The following is a 25,577-nucleotide window of genomic DNA, read 5'->3' as shown; positions in this document are numbered from 1 at the left end:
GAGTTCCAGGACAGCCAGGGCTACACAGAGGAACCCTGTCTCAAAAAACAAACAAACAAACAAACAAACAAAGTTAATAATTAAATAAATTTCAATGAGTTAATATCAATGTGATTGTATTCTTGTATTAAATATCAAATGACAGCCAGGCCAGGCGTGGTAGTGCACACTTTTAACCCTAGCACTTAGAAGGCAGAGGCAGGTGGCTCTCTGTGAGTTCAGGGCCATCCTGGTCTATATATCGAGTTTCACGGATAGCCAGGGGTACATAGAGAGCCTGCCTCAAAAGAAAGAGAAAAAAGAAAGCAAAGGCTGTATGAGCAGTTGTCTACAGTTAACAAATAACAATCAGCAGAGCCATCACTTCCTGAGGTACCTGGGAAGGAACAGGTAGCCCTAACACAGACATAAAACACATACACGTACAGGATACAAACTAAGTACTTTGTAATAACAAAGGGCTTTATACCAGAAAGAACATGGACACTAAGTTGGGATACTAGATTTCAATTCTGTCCGGCCACTAGGCTCTCTGAATCTGTGCTTCCTACTTTCTAAAAACACTCCAACTTACATGGAACTGCACACTTAATAAACAAAAACAAAACAACCAAGTGAAGAGGAATCCCAGCTACACATCTTACAGAGAGTTAATATCCACAGTATGTAAAGAACTAAAAAAACCAAGGAAAACATACCAAACCAAACCAACCAACCAAACAAAAAACAACAACCCCCCCTCCCAACCCACCTATTTAAAAACATGGGCATGGGACCTGAACAGTCATCAAAGGAAGAAAAAAAAATGGTTAAGAACCATCTCAAAAAATGTTTATTGTCCTTAGCAATTAGAGAAATACAAATCAAAACAAAACCCCAGTCAGAATTGCAAAGATCAACATTCCACACACAACAAATGCTGAAAGGGATATGGAGAAAAGAGAACCTTCATCATTGCTGGCTGGATTTCAAACTAAAGCAGCCTCTAGGAAAACCAGTGTGGAAAATTATCAAAAAAGCTAAAGATACATCTGCCCTATGGCCCAGCTATTCCATTCCTTAGCATACACCCATAGGACTGAACAGCCTACTCCACAGACACTCACTCTGCCATGGTCACTGCTGCTTCATTCACAACAGCTAGGAGATAGAAACAACCTTACGGTCCCTCAATCGGTAACAGAATTGTGGTTCTTATACACAATGGAATACTATCCAGCTGTAAAGAGAAATGCAATCATGAAATTTTCAGGTAAATGGAAGGACCTAGAAAAGACTGTATTGGGTGAGTAACCCAGACCCAGAAAGATAAACATTAGATGTTCTCTCTCATCTGAGGTTCTAGCTTAAATCTTCCTATTTGAGTATCTATCCTGAAGTAGCTACAGAAACTAGGGAAATAAAAGGGATCATATCAGGGTATGATAGGTGTATATAGGGTATGATATATATAAAGGGATCATATAGGGTATGATAGGTGGGGGAGCAACAGAGAAGAGATTAGCAGGATGCTACTGATCTGACGAGGAAAATGGAAAGGGGGAGAGGGAGATAAAGACAGAAGAGAGGAGGCTGAAATAACAAAAACCCAACACCTGGCATGAGAAGATGGAGTTTCATGATTGTTGATCAAGATTGACCAAGAGACTCCCAAAACATTATGGGCTCTTGCTACTGTCCTTGGTTTCCTTCTAGAGGTAGAAAACAAGTGCCTATTGCTGAGGACACCAAGTGCTTCAAGTGAGCTTCCAAAGGAAGAAAGCAACCAAAAGACCTACCCACTATGACATCTATGAACCACAACGACCAGCACAACATGGTGACCTTAAGATGCAGTAGTGGCACACATCCTTTGGTGATTAGCGACAACTCTAATTGGACTAAAGATCAAATTAGATTTCAACAAGAAAGAAATTCTGGCTGGTGCTAGAAACCTAGCCAACTACTCAGGACTAGTGAAGCCATGGATCTTGGAGGAGAACCAACAGCTGCCACTTTAGCAAACTAGCATTAATACTTTACACTCTAAATATTTGTCTTTATACCCATAGGTAAGTGTAGCCCTCACTCCTTATCAAGAACACCTCTCTCTGTAATAGATGGCGACCATTACAGAAAAACATAAGTAACCAAAATGCAGATTTGTGGAGCTGAGTCCAACTGGATACATCTATAAAACAATTCCCAAACCTAAGGTTCAGAGACCATCTTGGAAAAGAGGGCTGAAAGACTGTAAGAGCAAGTTTACCGTGAGACTATATCTCCTGGGAACATCAGAAGATACATCCATAAAGTCTAACCACATGGTTAGACTGTGTAAATATGAGCTGAACAAGGACAATAACAACAACAGACATGCTAAATGGATTTGGGGTGTGTGTGGGGATATATAATATATACACATATGCATGTAACAAAAAAGACTGAATTTGAAATAGAGCAAGGATAGGTTCATGGGAGAATTTGGAGAGAGAAAAGGGAAGGGGTATATGATGTAATAATATTATAATCTCAAAAAAAAGAAATAATAAAAGATGTGTTTTAATTTTCTGTCTGTTCTGAGTCAGGGTTTTACTACGCTGCCTGGGCTGGGTTGAACTCCAGATACCTCCTTTTGAACTGCCTCGTGAGCTGGGATTGAAGACATGCACCAGACACTACGCTCCTCAGTCAAAAGAATCCGTTTATTTGGTCTCTCAAGGTGGCCCGAGCCTGAGAAACTTTACATAGCAAACGACGACACTGGCATTCTGCCCCTCTGCCCCTACTTCACAAGTACTGTGATTACAGATAGGAATCTAGATTTTCTTATCCATCGCAAACTAGGTGTCTTGAGTTCTTAATGGGCTTTTCATTAAAATATTACATACAAGCATTTTACAGAAAAGTCTATGACATAACCCTGTTCTGTATATTTGCAATGAGTTATTTGCAAAGTGTACTTGAAACAAAACAAGCAACTATTTTCTTACTAAAGAACATCATGAATTGGCAAAATATCAAACCATCTTAAGAAGTAAACAAAATAACTCTGCACTTAATTGTGAAGTGCACACAGCAGAAAGCACTGTAGGATGAGCCACTGCTTGCTCCTAGTTTTCACTACCGTCGAGCACCATTTCTCCCATCTCTCCAGTTTTACTGTCACCACTGAACTGGAATACTTCTTAAAATATGCAGTGAGTAAAGTTGAGGTGAAAAAAGGACGGTGGTTTTCCTGAATTTAAGACAGCTGAGGTAAGAGGAAAGGATATAAACTCATACGCAGAGAAGAGAGGGTAAGGAAAAAGGAGTGGGAATTTCCCAGAGAAGGATTTCTTGGAAAATAGCAGGGAAATAGCATGATTGAAACTACTACCAAACTAAAGTGATGCACTGGAGGGGGTGTCTGCTAGGTAATGAGGACAGCTACATTTTGAAGAGGAAGTGTTCAAGTGCCAGGAAACTGACAAGGCAGAGAGGCTTATATATATGACTGTAAGCTGCTATGTAAGATACATTAAGTTAGTGTTTGTATCAAAGACAAAAATTAAGAGAAAAAAAATCATAATTATCTGATTTACTTTAGAACATAGAATCCTAAGTGATATACTGGCTTTCTTCAGCTTTGTAGGAATGGTCAATATGTTAAATGGGAAAAAAGTCTAAAATTTGGCACTTGTTTAATCTATAAACCTATCATGAGACACAAGTGGTACAGAAGCAGCTACAGTGACAATAATTATGACCTGGCAAACATGTAGGTGCCATGGACACATCACAGGAAATACTTCTGCATATTTCAGACTTTTCTTCAAAAGAGAACAAATGACAGCCAATAATGAAGAGCTTCTTACAAAGTTATAGAAACCCCTTTAAAATCCATTTTGAAATACTACTTGGGTAAATATTTGCAAAGTATTCTTTTCTAAAACAAGGCACATCTAAGACATTAAAAATTAGGGCTCTTTAAAAGCAGGTTGGGCTGGAGAGGCGAGCACTTTTTTAGAGGTTCCGTGTTCTACTCCCAGCAACCACATGGTGGCTCACAACCTTCTGTAATGGGATCTGATACCTTCTTCTGGTGTGTCTAAAGAAAATAACAGTATAGTCATATACATTAAAAAGGGGGGAGGCAGGTTATAAAAGAGTCATAAATTAAAGGATGGGGAAGTAGGATAATGTAATAGTCAAAGGAAAGGATATTATTTCTCAACAAAACATAAATGAAATACAGTAAAAATACTGGCTTTCTTTGGAAAGTTATAGTCAATGAAAACACACACTCATCTTAGATTTAGGCCAAAATTAACAACACTGAATTCATGTACCAATTTACACACACACTTTAAAATACTATACCCCTTTGTTTCTAAGTAAACATCTAAAACAATAAACAACAGTAAGCAGCCTGTCAACATCTGTCTATAAAAGCAGGTAGATTCTGTAACTCACCTAAATTATCTCTCAAGGCACTAGCTTCCTCGTGGGTTTTGAAATTATAATTTGGTACCAGTTTAAGTCTCATGCGGGAATAATTTTCAACATTGGCTAGTTTCCAGTGAATTTGATTCTGTTTCCTATAAAATTCACAATGAAACAAGTAAAATTACTTAAAGTTATAAAGATTAATTGTTTAAAGGGTATAAACAAGTATAAAGTGCTTCACAATTGTTCAACACACTTTAGAAAATGATCAAGATATAACAATTGGCTAGTTTTCACAAGGCCCTGGGTGTGATTTCCAGCACTACAAAAAAGCAGACTTGGGTAAACCTGAAGGAGAGCAGCGGAGTGGGGCTGAGTAAGAGCAGCGGATGGCACATGTGTGCAAACAGCATGTGGAAACCTACTACTCTATATGCTAGCAGCTACTTTCGAAACAAATGTAAATGTTTATGTTTATCATCTGGACAACTGTCAAGAAAACTAAAATGAGTACGTTTAACTGCAACATATATGAACCTAAGAGAATTTAAATTACTTACCCAAGATGCCATGAGGTTTAATGGTAGAGAAGTAAGATTTGAACACTAGCTTTCAGACTTCTAACTTCATTACTTTATTCTTTCATGCTAAATACAATTTCATAACCATAATATTAAAAAGTTTTACTACAAATAAAAATAACTGCAAATGAATCAAAATCCAAAATATCAAAGTTAAGATGATAAAACTCTTAGAAGAAAAGGTAAAGTTTTATGACCTTGGGTGTGGGTATGCTTTCCTAAATACATTATAAAATACATGCAAAGAAAAAAACTAGGTTTATTAAAATTATAACTTCTGAAGAACAAAGGTCACAATCAGGAAAGTGAAAAATCATCTACATATTTGCAAATCACCTGAAGAGTCACTGAGAATACATACATTCTGACACACACAACTTCAGTGAGAAGCCCATCATTCAGTGGGGGAACTAGGCAAGGGAAACAAGCCAACACTCTTCAAAGGCATACAAATGGCCAACAAGTACACAAAACAGCACTCAACATTGTTGGTTATTAGAATGGTGAAAAACAAAATCATATGACCATGCTTTATATGCACAATGGAAGAGCTATTTGAAAAATTGGAGAATGACAACTATCAGTTAGGATGTGTGAAACTGGAAAACATACTGACATTCCCTTGCCAATGCCTAAGCTAAACATAAAGTAGGATGCAGAACTTGCATGTATATTATATACCCAAAAGGATTTAAACGCATGCTCTCAGAACATTCTGGTACAACTATCCACAGTGGCACTGTCACCATAGCTCAAAGGTGGCCACCAACTAAATATTTATCCACTGATCAGAGCGTCAAAAAGATAAACAAAAGGTTTACTTTACTACATATTTAAAACAAGGGCTATAAAATATATATACCAAAAGAAGTGACGATATTAAGCTGTAAAATGTTGAAGTGCATAACGTCACTAACTCTAGCTTAACAAGGTGATGTGAGAAATGCAGAAGCACTGTTATGGAGTATTAGAGTCTAAAGTCTAATGCATGTGACACTAGGGTAAACGGAGAGCCAAGCACATGACCAGTAATACGTACACACAAACCTCCTGTCATTCAAAACCAACTCATAAAGAACAGGAATTCAAAGTTCTCTTTAAAGAACTGGAGTAAAACATACTTAGCTTAACAGTTTAACATATAATGCCACAGTTCTAAAGAGCAAAACATGCACCTACTTTTCAGCCCAAGGCCCCCTTTCGCACGTAAGATAGAGCCGTATCGCCTTCCAGCGTCTAACAGCCGCCAACTGCTGACTGTTAAGTTGTTTAATCATATTATTGTACCTCAAGTTCTCTTGACGGGCTTTTCGATTAAATGGCTCCACAAAATACTCCTGAAATAAACAGAAAAAGATGAGAGTAATGTATCCATAAATTTTTATTTAATTTAACAAAAAAAGGTATATGAAAAAAGAAAGAACATAATTTTATTTCATTAAAATACTTCTTTTTGATGAGGACGGTAGAATTTTAGCTATGTTCTACTTAAGATTTCTTTGACTCGTAAAAATAAAACACACATACAGACACACAGACACAGACACTCACTCTACGGCTGATAAAATAATCAATAAAAGTCACCTACTGCTGAGCCTAACAACCTGGGTTTGTTCCCAAGCACCCCAATTGTGGTGGTATACTCCTGCAATCCCAACACTAAGGAGGTGGAGTTAGGAAGATGTGAAGTCTAATGTTATTCTTAGCTGTTTATCAAGTTTGAGGCCACTCTGAAATATGAGATAGTCAAACACACCACAAAAAAAAAAAAAAAAAAAAAAAAAAGAAAGAAAGAAAAGGACTAAGATCTAAAACATCTACTAAAACTCCAGAAAAACAAGCTGTCAATAAATTGTGGCTGTTACCAGACTTGTAGGAAGGAATCAATGGTATGAGAACCAACACTAAAATAGATCACTGCTGAGACAAGTAAGGAAGTCACAAAGTCCCATGAAAGCTAGGTATCAACTCATCAATGCCCTTATCACATGGATGTAACGTCTTCCTTCAATACTAGTAGTGGGATGGCTGGGATGTGGGTTGACTGGTAGCATGTCTGCCTCATAAGCCCTGGGATCAATCAATGAAAGGTACAAACTGAGTATAGAAGCAAGTGTTTGCAAAGTGAAACAGGAGGGTCCTAAGTTCATGGTCATCTTGGCAGGTACAGAAAACATATAACACTGCTGCAAAAACTAAGCATACAAGTAAGTTAGGTAGAATTTGCCAGTAAATTACTAAGGCCCTGCATTTTCTCCTTTTGAAGATGTATAAAAAAAAAATTAACTTAGATAAAAGACTATTTAAAGTTCATTTAAAACCTGTCTACAAGAACCTGATGGTTCTTGTAGACAGGTTTTAAATGAACTTTAAATAGTGCTAAGAAACTCACAGTGGCCCTGATTTCTGTGGGGCTGATAGTGACACACACACTCTCTCATTTTTGCTCTAAGTAAATTTTCATTTCTTTTTGATTTGTCAAGCTGATTACAAGTTTATCTATTTTGCTAATATTCTGAAGAGCTAGATTTTAGACTTAACATTTCTCCTCCTCGTCTGCCTTTGTTTATTTGTTTGTTGGTTTGTCTTTTGGTTAAATTACAGGGCTGGAGAGGTGTCTTGGGGATTAAGAAGAACCAGGTTCAGCAGCTCCAGCACGAGCATAGTCGTTCACAACTACCTGTAACTCTAGTTCCAGGGATTCAATGTCCTTTCTGACCTCTCAGGACTCCTGTGCATATACAGACACAAACATGTATTCAGGCACACACACACACAAACAAACAAACAAACAAAATAACTTTACATTAAAATTTTTAATTTATTTATTTGTGTGAGGGATGTATCAAGATACCTTAGTAGTATTTACTAATAGATTTTCATCTTAACAAGTTCACATAATTTATAAGATTTACATAATTATTTCACATCATGTTCTACTATTAAAATGGTTACTGATCTCAACTGTTTTCATCCCAATTATGGAATATCTTTTGAGTATGTTCGTTTCCAAAATTCTGGTGGAATTATTCCACCTAAATTTAATTTAATGCTTGTAGCCAACATGAACAAGTCAATTTAGAAAACACTGGATAGTTTTTACCTGAAATTTCAGCTTGCTTTCTCCTCCTTCTCGGTCTCTTTTATGCATATTCACCATTAAGGCTTCATAACAATTCTTCCAGTAAAGTGCCATATTCTCATGGCCATCATAAAATGTGTGCGCTTCATACTGCTTCATGTAAGGTACAATCTTAGTTAAAAAAAAGAAAGAATACAAAGAATTTGCACACTCCTCTATAAAAGTGATAAATCATCAGGAAGGTCTTGCTGGGAATAGATAAAACTTTGGGCCTAGAGAGCCTCCTCACAGTTAAAAGTACTTGCAGGGAGCAAGCCCAAGGCCTGGAGTTCAGGCCCAGCACTCACACAACACTCCTGCAATGCTAGCTCCGAAAGGACTTCACACACTAATTTTCATGCCTGCATGAAGCACACACCTGCATATATGCACATGCACACACTCATGCCTGCACACACATAAACAAATCATTTTTAAAACTTACGTATTTTTCAATGTAAACTTGCCATTCTTCTGAATTGCAGTATTCTTGAAAATCTTCAAAAAATGAAGCGCTTCCATTAGTAAAAGGCAAGGAAGGCAGGTGCAAGTTCATGAAAAGCAGCTCATAAATTTTAGAAACCAGAGTCCGGAGAAGGGGAATCAGAAATGAATAGATTTCTGTCTGTTCCTTGATTGACCGACTTAGAATATGTTCTAGTTTCCCTAAAATATAGCATGCTTCATCTTGATTTTCAATCACTTTGGTCTGAAGAAGAGCATTGAGCTTAGCTGATGCCATTGCACAAACCTGGAAGAAAACAGGCTCAATGAGAAAAGAGCAAACTAAAGCAAACATTTAATACGGTTCACAAGTTTTATAAGTTAGCTGTCAATAGTTATGAACTGAGAGTTTAACAGCAAGCTTAAGAGAGGCCACCAAAGGGGAAAGGTGGTTCTGGAAAGGAGGGAAAGGAGATGCAGCCTCAGGAAGTGACAGTGGTGACAAGAAGTCTCAGGGAACTAAAGGTGGTGGCAATGCACTAAATATCAGACACATATTATGTGGTATGGAAAATCATGTGGGATGGATAAGCCTGTGTTTACAGACCTACCAGTTAAGACAAAATTTGGATAGCATATTATTATAATTGAAGGGAGAAAATAACATGAAAGATTTAAAAAAAAATACTGATGAATCTGATTTAATTCTAAGCTAACAAGTGTGTTACAGTTTCATAGACATTGACAAAAAACACAAAACTAATTGGTGAGACAAAGACGTACAAAATTTTAATAAGCACTCTATCACCATTTGGACTGATTGCCCAACTCCAATTCTAAGTGAGATTAAAAACCAGAAGACACCAGCACATAGAGTGGCGGCTCAGAGAGAAACGCCGAGTCTCAGAGACCTCCGTACTTTACAGTGCGTTTTCAGCTAATGTATGATACAGAGAAAGAGATTAGCTTTATTACAATACCAGTCAAAAACGTGCCCTTTGCTCTAGAAAGAAAAATGCCTTCTATCTTCCAGAGTTATTCACTATATAAAAAAACTCAAAAAAGAGTGGATATCCAGCTGTGGCTGCTTCCACTTTTAATCCCAGTACTTAGGAGGCTCAGGTACACAGATCTCTGCAGGCTTGAAGACTCCCTGGTTTAGTTAGTGAGTTCCAGGATAGCCAGGGCTCCATCTCAAAACAAAACCACCCCAGGACAGCCAGGACTAAATAGAGAGGCCCTATATCAAGACAAACAAACAAACAAAACCCCCAAACAAAAACTAAAACAGAAGAACAGAAAACAAGAGCAGCCAGTCACATGATAAACAGAAGCACAACAGATTAGTGGAGAGTTATCCACCAACAATGACTGTAGGAAACATTAGTAGATTCCTCTGGGACAAATACAGTTGAAAATAGGCCCAACTGCCATTGTAGCCATTTGCAACCTTAAGGCGAAGAGAGAGAAAAAAATGTACTAAGTCTGTTTTGGTGGTTTGTTACATCGTCTCATAACTATTTGGATACATAAAGATATATAAGGAGTCTATGAGTCCTTAACTAGAAATTTAATTAACCTTAAACTTCCTAGGGTAAATATATATTAAGAGCACAAGCTCAATCAAAGAAGAACTCTCAATTACTATTCATTTAATGTCTAGCACTGAAGAGGAAAGAACTAATGAGGAAGGGAAATGAGGAAAGAGAAGGAAGGAGAATACAACCATGAGATTAGAGGTTGATTTTAATAGGCCAACCTTACGTTAATTCAAGTTTTAACTTCTCCAGACTCTTAGCAATATTACACTGAGTTTAGGAACAGCACTAGAATTCAGCCTCATCCTAAATATCCCTTTATCAAATAACAAAACTGAGTATTAGAAGAAAACAAGGTTAGGGAGATGGCTCAGTAAATTGTTAGTCATGCAAGTATGATGACCTCAGTTTGAATCTGCAGGGTCCACATAAAAGCTGTACATGTTCGTGCTTGACTGTAACTCCATCACTCCTATAGCACGACAAGAGAGCAGGACAGGAGAATCCCTGGAAGCTCACAGGTCAGCAAACACTGATGTATGAAGCAGTAAACAACAAAAAGGTCCTGCTCCAAATAAAGGGAGAAGTTGAGGACCAACACCAAGTTTGTCCTCTGATCTCCACAGGCATGCTGTGACCCAAATGTTCTCATGTTCTTTCTCTCTGTCTCTGTCTCTCACACACACAGTAAATAGATATCAACTTTATCATGACTAAAAGTACCTACTGAGAATAGAAAAGTGACAGAACAAACAGCAGAGCAATTTTCTAACCGTTTACATTTTAATTTACAATAAAATAAATATTCTTGCTAACATATTTTATCTTTAGTTCTAAAATCTAGCAGAACAATGCACATAAGAAAACAATGTACATAACAGCATGTACATAATTGGTGTTTGATAAATGAACAAATGTATAAAGAGTTAAATTTTTGGATTAGTAAAACAGGAAAGGAGTTAAAGTTAGTAAAACAGAAAAATTGTTGTAAATCATTTTTCCTAAAATTACAATTCTTAGACTTTACATGCATAAATCTCTCTGCTGGCTACTCAGCAATTAGTAAGCTACACTGACTGCAGATGATCTATGAGTAAACCCAATAAAAGCAAATATTAAAATCACACAGAGTCCTAGGACTGAGGGAAAAAAAGCTGCTTCTTAAGCTCCTTTCTGACCTTACAAAAGTGAAATTCCAACTGGCTTAGTATTTTTTGGAATCAAAAAAACATCGATCAGGGCGTCTGAGAGATGATTCAGTAGGAAGAGGTGCATGCCTGCCGCAATTCATGTGGTGGACTCAAATAACTGACCCCACAGGCGGCCTCTGACATCCATGGAACATGTGTGTACAACACAGGTACATAAAATAAACACATACAATATAATTTGAACATCCTGAAAGGGCATTATATCTGGTTACTACATTAGTAGCTACGGTGTGTGAGAAGATAGAATACAGCATGAAAGGATTATCAAACCTGCAAACTGCCTCTTCCGATGAACTCTAGAAGCAGCTGGGTCTGAATCTGAGAGAGTTTTACCCATACTGGATTCTCAGAATACCATACTGAGAGACAGTCAAGGAGCTGCGTGGCATCTTCTAAAAGCTATCACGAAAGAAAAATTGAGAAATAAAAGTGTTCACTTTTAAAATGTAATGATAATCTTTCTTCAACAATAAGAACAATCATCATTACTGCTGAAGCAGTTCACTGAACAGCTGTCAAGAAACAAGATCCACTGCACAAACCAACAAAACCTGCTGACTCTTCATCTTAGGTAGGTATGTTACTGCATCTGATTAAACACTAAAGTTCCAAAAGGAAGTGTTGCAAATATCATTCTTTAAATGATTCTGAACTACTTAAGCTATTTATCTACTTATATTTCATTCTGTTTGCAACAGCATATCATCACATTGTAGCTCAGACTGACCTGTAGCCCATATAAGACTCAAATCATGATAATCCTTCTGCCTTGCCCTTATAAATGATAAAATCACAGGCTTTGGCTACTACATTGAACCCTAAAATGAAATTTCAAAAGGCCATTACTAACCTTCTCAGTCCACATGTTTGAATTAACCAATCCTTCTGATTGCAGAAAGTCTTGTACGATCAACATGAGTCGGAAGGCATTTTCAGCAGTTACAGGACTACTTTTTGCATCTCTATTTTCTGTGATTGCCCACTCTAACATCTTCTGTAGCAAACTAAGTGTAAAATAAAGTTCTTTTCAAACCATTCTCACATACCATTATAAGCTTAGAAAGAAAAATGAAAAACCCCAAGCCCGTTATTGATTACCAACATTGCAAATCCAAAGATACACTCTCGCCAGCAGGCTGCCACTAAGATTGTAGATGGCAGACTTCTGGGTAAAATGGAGGCTGCTTCTGTGTGATGCAGTATGAAAGAAAAAGTTAGAGTAAGACAAAAACCAGGTTCTATTCCAAAGAAAGAAATAGAAGAAGAAAATGAGAACTCAACAGAGGTATAGGAAACTGTGGAGGAAAAAGACAAGGAAGCAGATGCTGCCTTTCAAAACTAAGCCAGCAAGAGATGAGCAGCCTCACCCTGATGACAAGCCCACAGCCTTCAGGCTCCTCATCTAGAGTTGCAAGCTTAGGTGAGACAGTGATCTCTCTAAGGGATGAGTCAGCAGTGAAAGGAAAACATCCCTGCTACTCTCTATGACTTGCAGGGCAGTGAGCAGACACCAACCTGAGAATCTCCTGTTACCACTGAGTTACCTCCAGGAATGGTGGTGCAAATCTTTAATCCCAGGACTGGGGAGGCTGAGGTAGGAGGATCTCTGTGAGTTCCCATCCAGCCACCACTATACAGAAAGGCCCTTTCAGAGTTGGGGGTGAGAGGACAAAAACAAAAATTAAAAAATTAGAAAATCCTGAGCTAACAAGAGGACCCGAGGACAAAGCTTTAATATAGTCAGCTATAGCCACAAGGTGAAAGATGGCTTAGTGAGAAACTGGAGAGAGCGGAAGCGCCAGACACCAACAAGCTTAAAATTTTAGTCAACAGGAGGGTCATATCAGGTAGAGAAGTCACTCAGAGAAAGACACTCCCATCCTCAGAGGCTGGAAGTGGATCTCATCAACTGAGAACAACCCTAGAATTTGATAGCACTAAAAAGCAACCTCCCCATTCTTCAAGCCATATGCTTGATACCTTCAAATACATCCCTCCAGGAAATCAAGACTCAAGAGGTCTTAAAAACATTAAGACAGGCCATCAGTCGGTACAGATCTGTGGGTTATGCTCACTTCACATATTCACATTCACAACACACTTGGGAACCACATCCCAGCCAAAGCATTAGTCACATTGGAGGGTACTATCTGGGTAACCTCAGGAGGATAATGGAATCTGCCTAGACTGAAAAGGAAACTGGCCAGCAGAGGTTCCTGGTACACAAAGAAGAGAAACTACCATAATGAAGACAGATCTGCTATGCAGAGTACACTAGACCAAACAAGTATACTAGTACAAACTCAGCCAACATTATAACCATAGCAAAATCAGGGTGCAGAGGTTCAAGGCACCCATACCCATGCATTTAACCAGAAGTCTCGAATTCAAGCACGCAAGAAGTATCCATTTCAACATGTCATCCTTTATCTTAAAAACTTATTTTACTCTTTTGCTTTGTCCCTTGACAAATATTTGTACTTTATAGTAGTATGTTTGTGTGTGTGTTTTCAAACTATAGAGTATTCTAAATCTTGTGTCTGCTTTATTATGCTCTAACTGGGTGCTTTTATACTTTTATTTCCATTGTGTATTCATCTAATTGTTTTTGTCCATTACTTTTGTTGTTATTATAATTGGGCAGTACTGTACAGATGGAGGGACTGGGGGGACAGCTCAGTCAGTGAAGTGCTGTGTCTGCCATGCAAGCATGAGGACCTGACTTCAACTCCCAGCATCCACATAAAACATACAGCATGGTGGCATGTGCTTACAATGTCAATGCTGGAAAGGTAGAGACGGGGGAATTGCTGGGGTTTAGGTTTATTGACCAGATAAGCAAGCTTAACTGGAGGGCACCAGATCCCCAAGAGATGCTGTCTTAAAAATAAGGTAGACAACTCCAGAGGAACTATGATACCTGAAGCTGATTCCAAAGCCTTACGCATATATGTGCACAAATACCTACACATATGCCTGTTATATATACATATTTATACCAAAACACATACAAAGGAGAGAGTATCATGAATTGAGAATAAGCATAATGGGATAATTCAAATATTAATAAAGAAAAAATGGCTATGACCAGTGTTCAAGAGCTCTACACATGATTATGAAAGCAAACCTAAGAATCTACTGGGAAGAAGCAGTTCAGATAAACAAGTAAGGCAAAGAAAGTCTACTCTGTAAAATCTGAGCAGAAAACATGTCAAATCTAAACAAAACAAAACAAACAACAACAACAAAACAAAACAAAACCAGACTCCAAACGGGAGAGGATTTAGAACCTCAACTTGCTAAGGTCAATGAACAAACGACAACGGTGGTGAGACTGTGGGGACAGAGGAACCTTCCTAAACTGCTGCTGAGAACGGAAATGACTGGAAATGGAAATCAGTATGGAGGGCTCTCAGAAACCTAAAAACAGAACACCCATACGGCCCATCTGCACCACACCTGACATCACTTAAGTGCAAATACATTTAATCTCCTGACACTGGGATTTATTTTGTACTTCTTTCTACATTCTACCAGAATGGTAAAACCTAGAAAGAAAAAAGTAAACCATTTCTTTGCTTCTCTTCTTCTACTATATACTGAATTAAGTGTTCAGTATTTAGTTTTAGACTCCCACTCATTCCAAGAAGGGGGCTGAAAAAAAATTAACTGAATGCTTACGTTAGTTTTACTTCATCTGAGGGTCGAAGCAGCTCACTTGATATTCCTGGTTTAGTTAGTGCTGAAAACACCTGTCCTCTTTCAATCCAAGTGTCTTCATCAGATTTTTCTAGTCCTTTACACATAACATAATTCAAAATATTTGTAAGCAGCTGAAAAAGTTCTTCTTCACATCTCTATAAAAAACATTAAACAATACTAAATTATTAGGTGAAGGTAACGTTAAAATACATTATAGAACCATCTACATATACCTATTGTTTATGTAAGACACTTTTTTTTGGGGGGGGGGTTTCCAGACAGGGTTTCTCTGTATAGTCCTGGCTGACCTGGAACTCACTTTGTAGACCAGTCTGGCCTCGAACTCAGAAATCCGCCTGCCTCTGCCTCCCGAGTACTGGGATTAAAGGCGTGCACCACCATGCCCAGCTTTATGTAAGACACTTTTAAACATTTTTAAAAAATTTTATTGTTTTTAATTATGTGTGGATATATATGTCTGTGGTGGGTATGTGTACATGAATATAGCTGCCCAAAAAGGGCTGTCAGATCCCCTTGAGCTAGAGTTACATATCTTTTCGAGCTGCCTGACGTGCATTCTGTAAGAACTCAGGTCTTGTGGAAAAGCAGTAAGTGCTCTTAACTGCCACCTCTCCTGCCCCCTTTTAACATGTCTTTATTGACTGGAGTCACAATATGTATAAGATGCAAGCTTTATTCTCAAGACTGCAATTGGTGGGCTGGAGAGATGGCTCAGTGGTTAAGAGCATTTTCTGCTCTTGCAAAAGACGGAGGTTCAATTCCCAGCACTCAAGTAATGGATCACCATCCATAACTTGAGTTCTAAGACATCCAATGCCTTTTTTTTTTTTTAACCTCCACAGGCACCAGGCACATACATGGTACACATACATACATGTAAGCAAAATATTCATACACACAATATAAAATAACCTAACATGTACAAGCTAGTATGCTCATTCCTTTTACCACACATATACAAATACACACACATCAAACCAAACATAAAGTAAGATATTTACAAGTGACAATCACCCTTCTAAATTTTAGATCACAAGACTTAGAATATGAATGGAAAATATTAATAACAGCGTATATACCTCAAAGGAATTAAGTATAAAACTAGCATATTAAAAATCTTATTTGGAGGGCTGGAGAAATGGCTCAGCGGTTAAGAGCACTCAGTGCTCTTCCAGAGGTCCTGAGTTCAAATCCCAGCACCCACATGGTGGCTCACAACCATCTGTAATGAGATCTGATGCCCTCTTCTGGTGTGTCTGAAGACAGATACAGTGTACTTATTTATAATAATAAATAAATCTTTTTTTAAAAAAAATCTTATTTGGAAAGATAAGCAAATTTACCTCTTGGCTTTCAAGAAGAGACAAGTCATCACTGAAGCCCGTTTCATTTGTGATGCTTCTTTCTTTGTCAGACTGCATAGAAAATGACTTAGTAGACTCGACTGGAGATGGAGTGCTAGGTGAACTGTCTGGCACTTGACTTCCACTATCGCTCAGTTCACATGCATCAATTCCACTGAGATCTAAGCTCAGATGGGAAGTATTACTACTATGCCAGAATTCTTCTTGATTCTCTGACTTGAAAGATAATTCTCCTTCAGAGCTATCTTCTTGAAATAATGGTGTGTTTGAGTTCAGGGACTGACTATCTTCTAAACTCCAATGGTCTGAAGATACGTCAGCTAACATCATTTTTTCATCATCGAGTTTTTCAAAGTTTCTCTTAACATCTTCAGTTGACATATTTTTATTTTCTTTCATTGAAACTGTCTTCCCATGTTTGTTAAGAGAATTTAGATTTTCAAAATTTGCTTTTAAAAAAAGTCTAACAAAGGTGTCTTGCCAACCCACTTGTTGTGATATCTGGTATGCTGCATCTGGCTGGGACTGCAAAATCTGTAATATCTGCAAAGAGAACACAAAACAAAAAAGTACAACAAAAAATACAAAACTCATCAAAAGTACACAAGTTTTTAATGAAAAGGTCTCTTCAATTACTTTAATAACAAAGTAATTTAACGAGAAACAATAAGAAGGTGTCCTTTAGGATTCTGTTCCGTGTGCATGGTGTATGTGAATGTGTGTGTGCAGATGAATACACATATACTCGGAGGCCAGAGAAGGATATTGAGGTGTTTTGTTTTATCACTCTCCAACTCATTCCCTTGAAGCAGGGTCTCTCATGGAACCTGGAGCTAGGGTAATGGTCAGAGACCCTCAGCTACCTTATGTAGCTTCTAAAATGTTGGGGTTGCAGGCATACCCGGCAGCACACAGCTTTTTACATGGGTGCTGGTGATTTGTACTCAGTTCCTCATGCTTGTGCAAGCACTCTTACACACTGATACATCTTTATCATGCAGGGGTATGTTCTTATCTAGCATTGCAGTATTTGGAACTATTTGATATTGTGGTTCTACCTAATCTGATATTATTCTTGCACAGAGTAAACATGTACTAAAGTATGTGCTAAAAGAACACAAAAACTAAAATGATTCTCAAAACCATGCTAGGTATTAATTTGCTGAGATAAAGTATTAATAAGATGACAGTATGCATAAACTGCAGTAACATGATCATTATCTTAATCAAAAAAGTTTTCCTGAGCTTATTGCTTCTATTCAGCAGGGATTATTACTGAGTGGCAGACATGTGCCAGGCATATGCTTGAAGAGTATTACAGTAGGGCACACAAGTACAGAACCCAAGCACTCGAAGGAGAATGTTTTCTACTTCCAGGTTTTTTTTCCAAGTCAAGTTAATGACTACTTTTGGAAGAATATTTTTTTTTAAGTAAGGCTGCATTAAAAAAGAAATAGGATAAATCACTTTAATTCCAAAAAATTAATTTCAGTAAGATGCACACTGTTATTTAGCTTAAGAAAGTTAAAGAATAAATGGCCACATTACAATATGTAAGAATTCTTCCTAAATGAGTTCCTTCTTTGAAATAAAAAATAAGTTCTTAGCTGGATGGTAGTGGTAAATGTTATTAATCCCAGCACTGGAGAGGCAGAGGCAGGCAAATCTCTATGAGTTCGAGGATAGCCTGGTCTACAGAGTGATTTCCAGGACAGCCAGGGCTACACAACCCTGTCTTGAAAACAACAGCAAGGGGCTGGTGAGATGGCTCAGTGGGTAAGAGCACCCGAATGCTCTTCTGAAGGTCCAAAGTTCAAATCCCAGCAACCAGATGGTGGCTCACAACCATCCGTAATGAGATCTGACTCCCTCTTCTGGTGTGTCTGAAGACAGCTACAGTGTACTTACATATAATAAANAAATAAATCTTAAAAAAAAAAAAAAGGAAAAGAAAACAACAACAACAAAACAGTTTTTAGAAATAGTCAGAAATTTAGTTAAGATCTTTAAGATATTTTAATCACATAGCAAGTAAGTTTCTATATATTTCACTCTATCATTGTCTGTTTTCTAATGAAAATTCCAACAAGTTTTTTTTTTATTAGACATTTTATTTACATTTCAAATTCTATCCCGAAAGTTCCCTATACTCTCCCCCCACACCGCTCCCCTACCCACCCACTCCCACTTCTTGGCCCTGGCATTCCCCTGTACTGGAGCATATAATCCTTGCAAAACCTAGGGGCCTCTCTTCCAAGTGATGGCCAACTAGGTCATCTTCTGCTAGAGACACAAGCTCTGGAGGAGCTAGAGAAAGTCCCCAAGAAGATGAAGGGGTTTGAAACCCTATAGGTGGAACAACAATATGAACTAACCAATGACCAGTTTTATAGCACAGATGAGCAATGCTAGTTAGTTAGTACAGAATGAAGGAGCAGTGGCATGAAGACTTTCTTCAGGAAGGTAACCCTGTCATGGTGCTACTATTCTTCCAGTGCTGCAAAACTCCAATTTATTTTCTTCCAGTTGAGGCTTTTCTTCATAAACAATTTTTCATAGTTTTATAACTCAGAAATATGACCTTTTTTATGTTTTACACATGGAAAAAAGCCAATGAACAATGAATGTGAGCTGTCTCAATCTAATTTCATACCGAAAAGAATCAATTTATATGATCTTTTCCAAATCATTAAGATTCAGTGTCAAAGTAAAGTTAATACAGAACAATGTGAAAATGCAATCTGCTCATTATTTTGAAGGACAATATGCAAAATCTGTCAAAATGTGAAATGTAAATGAACCCACTTTGATGCAAGTATATTTCATATCCTAAAGATGGGTTACCATAAATAGGTAAAGGTATGCTTAAGAAGATTTTTTTTTAATTTTTAATATTTCTATTACGTATTTTCCTCAATTACATTTCCAATGCTATCCCAAAAGTCCCCCATACCCCCCCTAAGAAGATGTTAATAAAAACATGGAAAGACAAGATGGCTCAGTTGGAAAAAGGCACGTGATGCCAAGCCTAAGGATCTGTGTTTGATCCCTGAGTTCTAGAAGAAATAGAGAAGAACAAATTCCCCAACTTGTCCTCAAATTTCCTTTCTCACTGCAGCATAGACATACTCACACTTACACACACAAATAAATAAATGAATGAATAAATAAATAAATAAAATGAAAATTTAAAAATATATTTTAAAAGTCAGACACTTTGAAATATGGTATTTCCATTAGAAATGTCCAGAACTGGAAACAGATGTAGTAGTGGATGCCAGTCACTCAGGACACTGAAGAAGGAGCACAGCTTCAAAGTGAGGATGAGAAACTTAGCAAGACTGTGTCTCAAAAGTGAAAATGGAGGAGGAAGTAGGGAACATCAAGAGAGGAAAGAGTAAGAATGGAAAGGGAGTAGGAAGGAAGGTTACACACACTGAGGATTTTGGTAGAGAACTGTATTTTATGGTAATAAATTTTAGACTGTGGAAAGGGAATATTTACATAAAAATAAGTAAAGCTAAAACTATTAGAAAACTATTTTAAATATATTAGAAAAGTATTTAGCAAATACTTTTAATAAAACATTTACTAGAGCAAGCCATGGTGGTGCATACCTTTAATCTCAGTATTCAGGAGGCAGAGCTAGGCAGATTTCTGAGTTCAAGGCCAGCCTGTTATTCAGAGTGAGTTCCAGGACAGCCAGGGCTATACAGAAACTCTGTCTCAAGCAGAACAAGCAACAAACAAAAACTGACATACTGATTTCTTATAATCACATAAAGTTAATTCTTTTGTAAAATAAACATTTGTTTATGTGTGTATATATATGTATATATATGTATATATATGTATGTATATATATGTGTGTGTATGTGTATACATATATATATGTGTGTGTGTGTATATATATGTATTTAAGTTAGTCTTACACTATACAGGCTGACTTCCAGCTTAGGATCCTTCTGCCTGGGCCTCCCACATGTTGTTAATTACAGATATACACCACTATGACCAATTGAAACCGCTTAAAAAATAGTAACTATTACGAAACAAGCAAACAAAAAAATTACATCTGCCACAAACCACTCAATGAAAACCACTGTCATAGTTTGAGGATGCTATTGTAAAAATGTATCTTGAAAGTTTACTAACCTTTCTACAGAGGACCACTCTGACATTTACATGTGTTCTGTGACAGATGTATACTACAGATAATAGATCTTTGAAATTAATAACAGGATCTATGATAAAAAAGAAATTAAAAATTAAATTTCATGGATATCCAAAATAAGAATACTATTATTGTATAAATGGTGAAATAATTATTCACTTTCCAAAGAGAACTACAGATATGTTCAAATTCTCCCCTCCCCAAAACTTCAGTTTGATAATACTAGAATTAAGCCTAAATAACTTATCTTTCTTTGATTGCCTGAGTATATTGTCTATACTGCAGGAATGTAATATTATTATTTTTTTATATACCTATTTTGGATTACCAATGATACGTGATAAACTACTTAGTAAATGACTCAAGCAAGTTAAGTTAATTTCCCCACCTAGGCAGGGCATCTGCCATAAATTCTAGTTTATGGCTAAGTTTATAAAAAAAAATTATTACACAAAACTAGAAAGAAAATATGTCTCAAATTAGTTTTCATTTCATCTTTAAGAATTTAAGTATTTTTAAAAATTTAAGCTCTTTTTATACATATTTTATTTAATGCCCCTTTCTTATTTAGAAAGGCAGTTATTAACTTGGCTACCTCCTCAGTAGACATTTACTTTAAAGCTACGTCCTGGAAAGTAAAAAAAAAAACAATTACAGAAATACATTCTCCGAGGAACACCTTAGAAAATCAAGTAACAGATAATTTAAAAAGTAACCTATAAAGGGACATTAAAAAAGTCTTCCAGAAAGAACCAATTTCTTTATTTTTTAAAATCTATTCTTTTTTATTGAAAATATTTTTCTTTTTTTAGATTTTCAATTATTTTATTTTATATTTATTATTTATTCACTTTACATTCTGCTTCCTCCAATTCCCCCACTTCCTTCTCCTCAGAGAGAAGGGATCCCCCTGGATACCCGCCCACCCCTACCCCCATCCCCTGGCACATTAACTCTCTTCGGGAATAGGTGCATCCTCTCCCACTGAGGCCAAACAAGACAAAGACAGCCCAGCTAGAAGAACATATCCCACGACAGACAGCAGCTTCTCAGATAGCCCTGCTCCAGGAAAACCAATTTCTTAAACACATCACTGCTATGAGTCCCAGTCTTACCTGTATTAATGATTTGGTTAACAAGGTTTTTAATAAGAGATGTGTTAACTGGTGCTTCATTAAGGAGGAGTCCAATTCCTGAATAGCCAACTTCTCTGAGACGGATACGTTGTTTACTACGTTCATAAACATTTGTGCATTTTAACATTTGTTCCATGACCTGGTCACAAAAAGTATTAGTCTTTTCAATGCAGAGATACATTGGATTTTGGAGCATTAACAATATATTGTACTGAAATGTATTTGTATGTGTTTAAATAATGCTAAAACTCTAAATATGGCAAATAAAAGAGTAGTGTATACAGCTAGCAGGCATGAAGAACATGTTCATGTGTCAAGATGATATTATTATTATTATTATGCTATCATCAAATTCCTTTCTGAGACAAGCTCTCTCTCCATATATCCCTGACTGGCCTGGAATTCATTGTGTAGACACCAGGCTTGCCTGATGTCCAGTGCTAGGTTTGAAGCTGTGTGCCATCACATGCAGCCTGAAACATTCTTTTTTTTTTTTTTTTTATTTTTAATATTTTTATTACATATTTTCCTCAATTACATTTCCAATGCTATCCCAAAAGTCCCCCATAGCGCCCCCCACTTCCCTACCCACCCATTCCCATTCTTTTGGCCCTGGCGTTCCCCTGTACTGGGGCATATAAAGTTTGCAAGTCCAATGGGCCTCTCTTTCCAGTGATGGCCGACTAGGCCATCTTTCGATACATATGCAGCTAGAGACAAGAGCTCCGGGGTTCTGGTTAGTACATCATGTTGTTCCAACAAGCCTGAAACATTCTTAACTCATTTATTTAACAGTAACCAATTTTCAAGAACAGAAAACATTTGTGAGGTAACCCAAATAATTCATATCTAAAAATTGGGGGGAAGAGGCTGACCTTAGCCACATTATTTCCAGGAGTAAGGACAATGTTATTCAAGAGGTTATTTTTTTTATAAACTATTAAAGGATACTGTCAGAATATCATAAACAATCCCTAAGAAGTATTCTTAACAGACATATTCCCTCTCCATGAATGAACCCTAGTGAGGGTAGATGCTTCTTCTAAGCAAAGCCTCATTGGTAACCAGCCACAAGCAACCCCAAAAGACAAACCACTTTAGACCTCTCATTCCATCTTTGTTTTCTAAAGCTTAGTGATTTCAAATACAGGTGATCAAAACACAAATTGTTAAAAATATGCTTAATAACTCTAATAACAATGTAAAAACAAATGCCAGGAAGGAATAAAGTACACCAAACAGGAGAGTTAAAGAGAAAAAAGCTGCTAGAAGTATGCCTGGGTCTTCTACTTTTAAGAGAATAAAAAGCTCAAATGTGTGGTATCACACAAGAGCCCAGAGTCTGTACAGCTTCCATAGAAAATAAAATACATTCTGTGTGTTTTGATAGAGCTGTTAGTCTCTTGGCTTTAATTTTATCATCTATAACATAGGAATAATGAGAGCATTTATCTCATAAAACTGTGATAAGGACTAAGGAAACTACGACCTGAAGAATGCCTACTGCTTGACCTCTGGGGCACCATGTCACAGCTGCTATCACAAACTGTTGAATGTTCTGATGGACCACACAGATTGACTGCATGGAGAAGAAGAACTGAGAAGTTTTATGTTAAGGACAATATGATCAAATGGTTGTAGTCCACTGAGATGATTTATCTGATTATATTAATTTTTATTTGCTATTTTGATAGTTTTGTTTATCTACATGCCCCCCACCCCTGCCGCCGCCTTTTTGAATGTAATGGTAGATTTAGGGGAGGGACATAAACCCAGGCCATGCTAATCCCGCACTCTACTACTTAACTATATTCTAATTCTATGTTATACTTTTTAAAATTCACAAACAACATGAAAAATGTACTACAAACTAAAGGAGTATGAAAAATAATCTAGTCATTGAGTGAATGTGTGTGTGTGTGTGTGTGTAGAGAGAGAGAGAGAGACAGAGACAGAGAGAGCAGATTCCTATACTGATTACTGCTGAGATATAAAGATGATTTCTTTGTACCTTAAAAATGATTTCTCTCAGTTTGTCAGAGTACTTCTGATTTAACAGCAAGGCATAAAGTATGTCAGCATTTCCTGGTTCAAACAGCAGTAAGAAAAGCTGACCTCTAGTTGGGCTGGTTCGTAGAAGACTGAAAAGTATATCCAAAATTCCAAAGAGCTTTTCAAGTTAAACAAAACAAAACAAAAAACCATTTAAGTACACAGGCAGCAAAAGGGCAAATGTCTCGAATAGTTATTTAAACTAAATCTGATAAACCATGCTTGTTGTCTCTGATTTTGTTTCTTCCATTTCCTTTTGCATAGCCTTTCATTATACATATTCAGTATCTCTGAAACCATTCCTTCTTTGTTTGCCCATATGAAAAGAAATATCTTCTTTTTTTATAATGTATTTTTTATATTTTTATTTTAAACATGTATTTTATTAAATAAGTCTTTTTGAAAAATAAAGACATTCAGTGACTCTCCTCTGAGAAGACCACACTCCCATTTTCCAGTGTGATTTCTTTCCTTTTTGCACCTAAGAAATATCTTCTATAGAAGGTCTACTCTGGTTTCCCCAACATGTAAAATTCTCCTGTAGTTACCTCATACAAGACAATCATACTCTTGTTTCACAGTTATCTGTTAACCTCCCTAACGATGTAGATTCCATTAGGTTAAAAAATAATTTCATAATTATATCATCTGCATTGTTTAATACTATTGTTTATATATAGTTAAGTTCTCAAGTTGATGACAGGTAATACAAACAAAAATTGGAAAATTGACAGATACAACAACTGTGTAATGATCTGGATATGAAGTGTCTTTCTCAAAGGCTCATGTGCTGAAAGCTTTTTTGGTCACTAGCTGGAGGCTCTATTGGGGTGATCAAATCATAGGACAGTGACTTCATCAATTGACTAATGGCTAGTAAGTCATTATTGTGATTATAATGGCTATTATAATGGTGAGTAGATTATAATAATGATTATAAATTATAATGGCTATATAATGGTGATTATAATGGGCTATACAAAGGTAAGAGTACTTACCTTTGGGTATTATTGGGTGAAATAATAAATGGAATCGGAATCATGCCTTTGTAAGCTATCTCCTGTCCCTGGCTCCTTCCCATTCAGCTCCTTTCTGCCTCTTGATTGCTAAAAAGGAGCAGATTTGCTCTACTATGCTCTACTGCCCAATGTTCTGACTCATCATGGCTCAGAAGCAAGAAGGGAAAATGACAATGGGATGGAAAACTCTTAAATCATAAACCAAAGGAAACCCTTACTCTTTATGACAGCTCGTCTCTGCTATTTTGTTATAGCAACTACGTTCCAGATAGAAATTGTAATGTACTTCTTTAACTGCATAATATCTCGACAGTATCAAAAAAATTTATTCATTAGGCAATTAAGTATATAACTTTATAAAATGACAAAGTATCTTAGCAGTAAAATGAAATTCATCTCGGTTATACTACCTGCTCTTCTTCATTAGTAGCAGCTATGTAACCTATGATACTCTGTATTTCTTCATGAGTTCCACCTTTACAAAGAAAATATTTAATTAGCCCATACAAAGAAGTCCTTATTGTTCGAATATCATCTGGAGATAGCTCATTACATGTAGAACCATGCCTGAAAGAGAAAATGGAAGTGTGAAAATTGAAATATTAATTTAAATTTAATTTCTTTAATATTTTTAAATAAAAGAATTCATGATGTTAAAAATGAAGCCTAGTAACACACAGAGAAAGGCACTTGTTAACAAGACTGATTACAGCCGGGCGTGGTGGCGCACGCCTTTAATCCCAGCACTCAGGAGGCAGAGGCAGGCGGATTTCTGAGTTCGAGGCCAGCCTGGTCTACAAAGTGAGT

The 25,577-nt window shown here is 36.9% G+C and overlaps 1 protein-coding gene and 1 pseudogene across 1 annotated transcript in view; one reads left to right on the top strand and one right to left on the bottom strand.

The window, feature by feature from the left end:
• Nbeal1 (neurobeachin like 1) overlaps positions 1 to 25,577 on the bottom strand; it is a 162,706-nt gene that overhangs the window by 54,152 nt on the left and 82,977 nt on the right. Inside the window, exons 23-34 of the mRNA XM_021162943.2 lie at positions 25,181 to 25,337; positions 23,711 to 23,869; positions 21,679 to 21,838; positions 20,545 to 20,633; positions 16,369 to 16,932; positions 14,984 to 15,159; positions 12,153 to 12,306; positions 11,573 to 11,701; positions 8,555 to 8,860; positions 8,092 to 8,241; positions 6,168 to 6,325; positions 4,435 to 4,559 (exon numbers count right to left, since the gene is read on the bottom strand). Of these exons, the coding sequence (XP_021018602.1) occupies positions 4,435 to 4,559; positions 6,168 to 6,325; positions 8,092 to 8,241; positions 8,555 to 8,860; positions 11,573 to 11,701; positions 12,153 to 12,306; positions 14,984 to 15,159; positions 16,369 to 16,932; positions 20,545 to 20,633; positions 21,679 to 21,838; positions 23,711 to 23,869; positions 25,181 to 25,337 (2,327 nt within the window). The remainder of the gene's footprint in view (positions 1 to 4,434; positions 4,560 to 6,167; positions 6,326 to 8,091; positions 8,242 to 8,554; positions 8,861 to 11,572; positions 11,702 to 12,152; positions 12,307 to 14,983; positions 15,160 to 16,368; positions 16,933 to 20,544; positions 20,634 to 21,678; positions 21,839 to 23,710; positions 23,870 to 25,180; positions 25,338 to 25,577) is intronic.
• LOC115032140 lies at positions 8,983 to 9,217 on the top strand (annotated as a pseudogene).

Source organism: Mus caroli, chromosome 1, assembly GCF_900094665.2.
Source record: "Mus caroli chromosome 1, CAROLI_EIJ_v1.1, whole genome shotgun sequence".
Lineage (NCBI taxonomy): Eukaryota > Metazoa > Chordata > Mammalia > Rodentia > Muridae > Mus > Mus caroli.
Note: the sequence above shows the minus strand (reverse complement) of the source record. Positions and strands in the feature narration are given on the sequence as shown.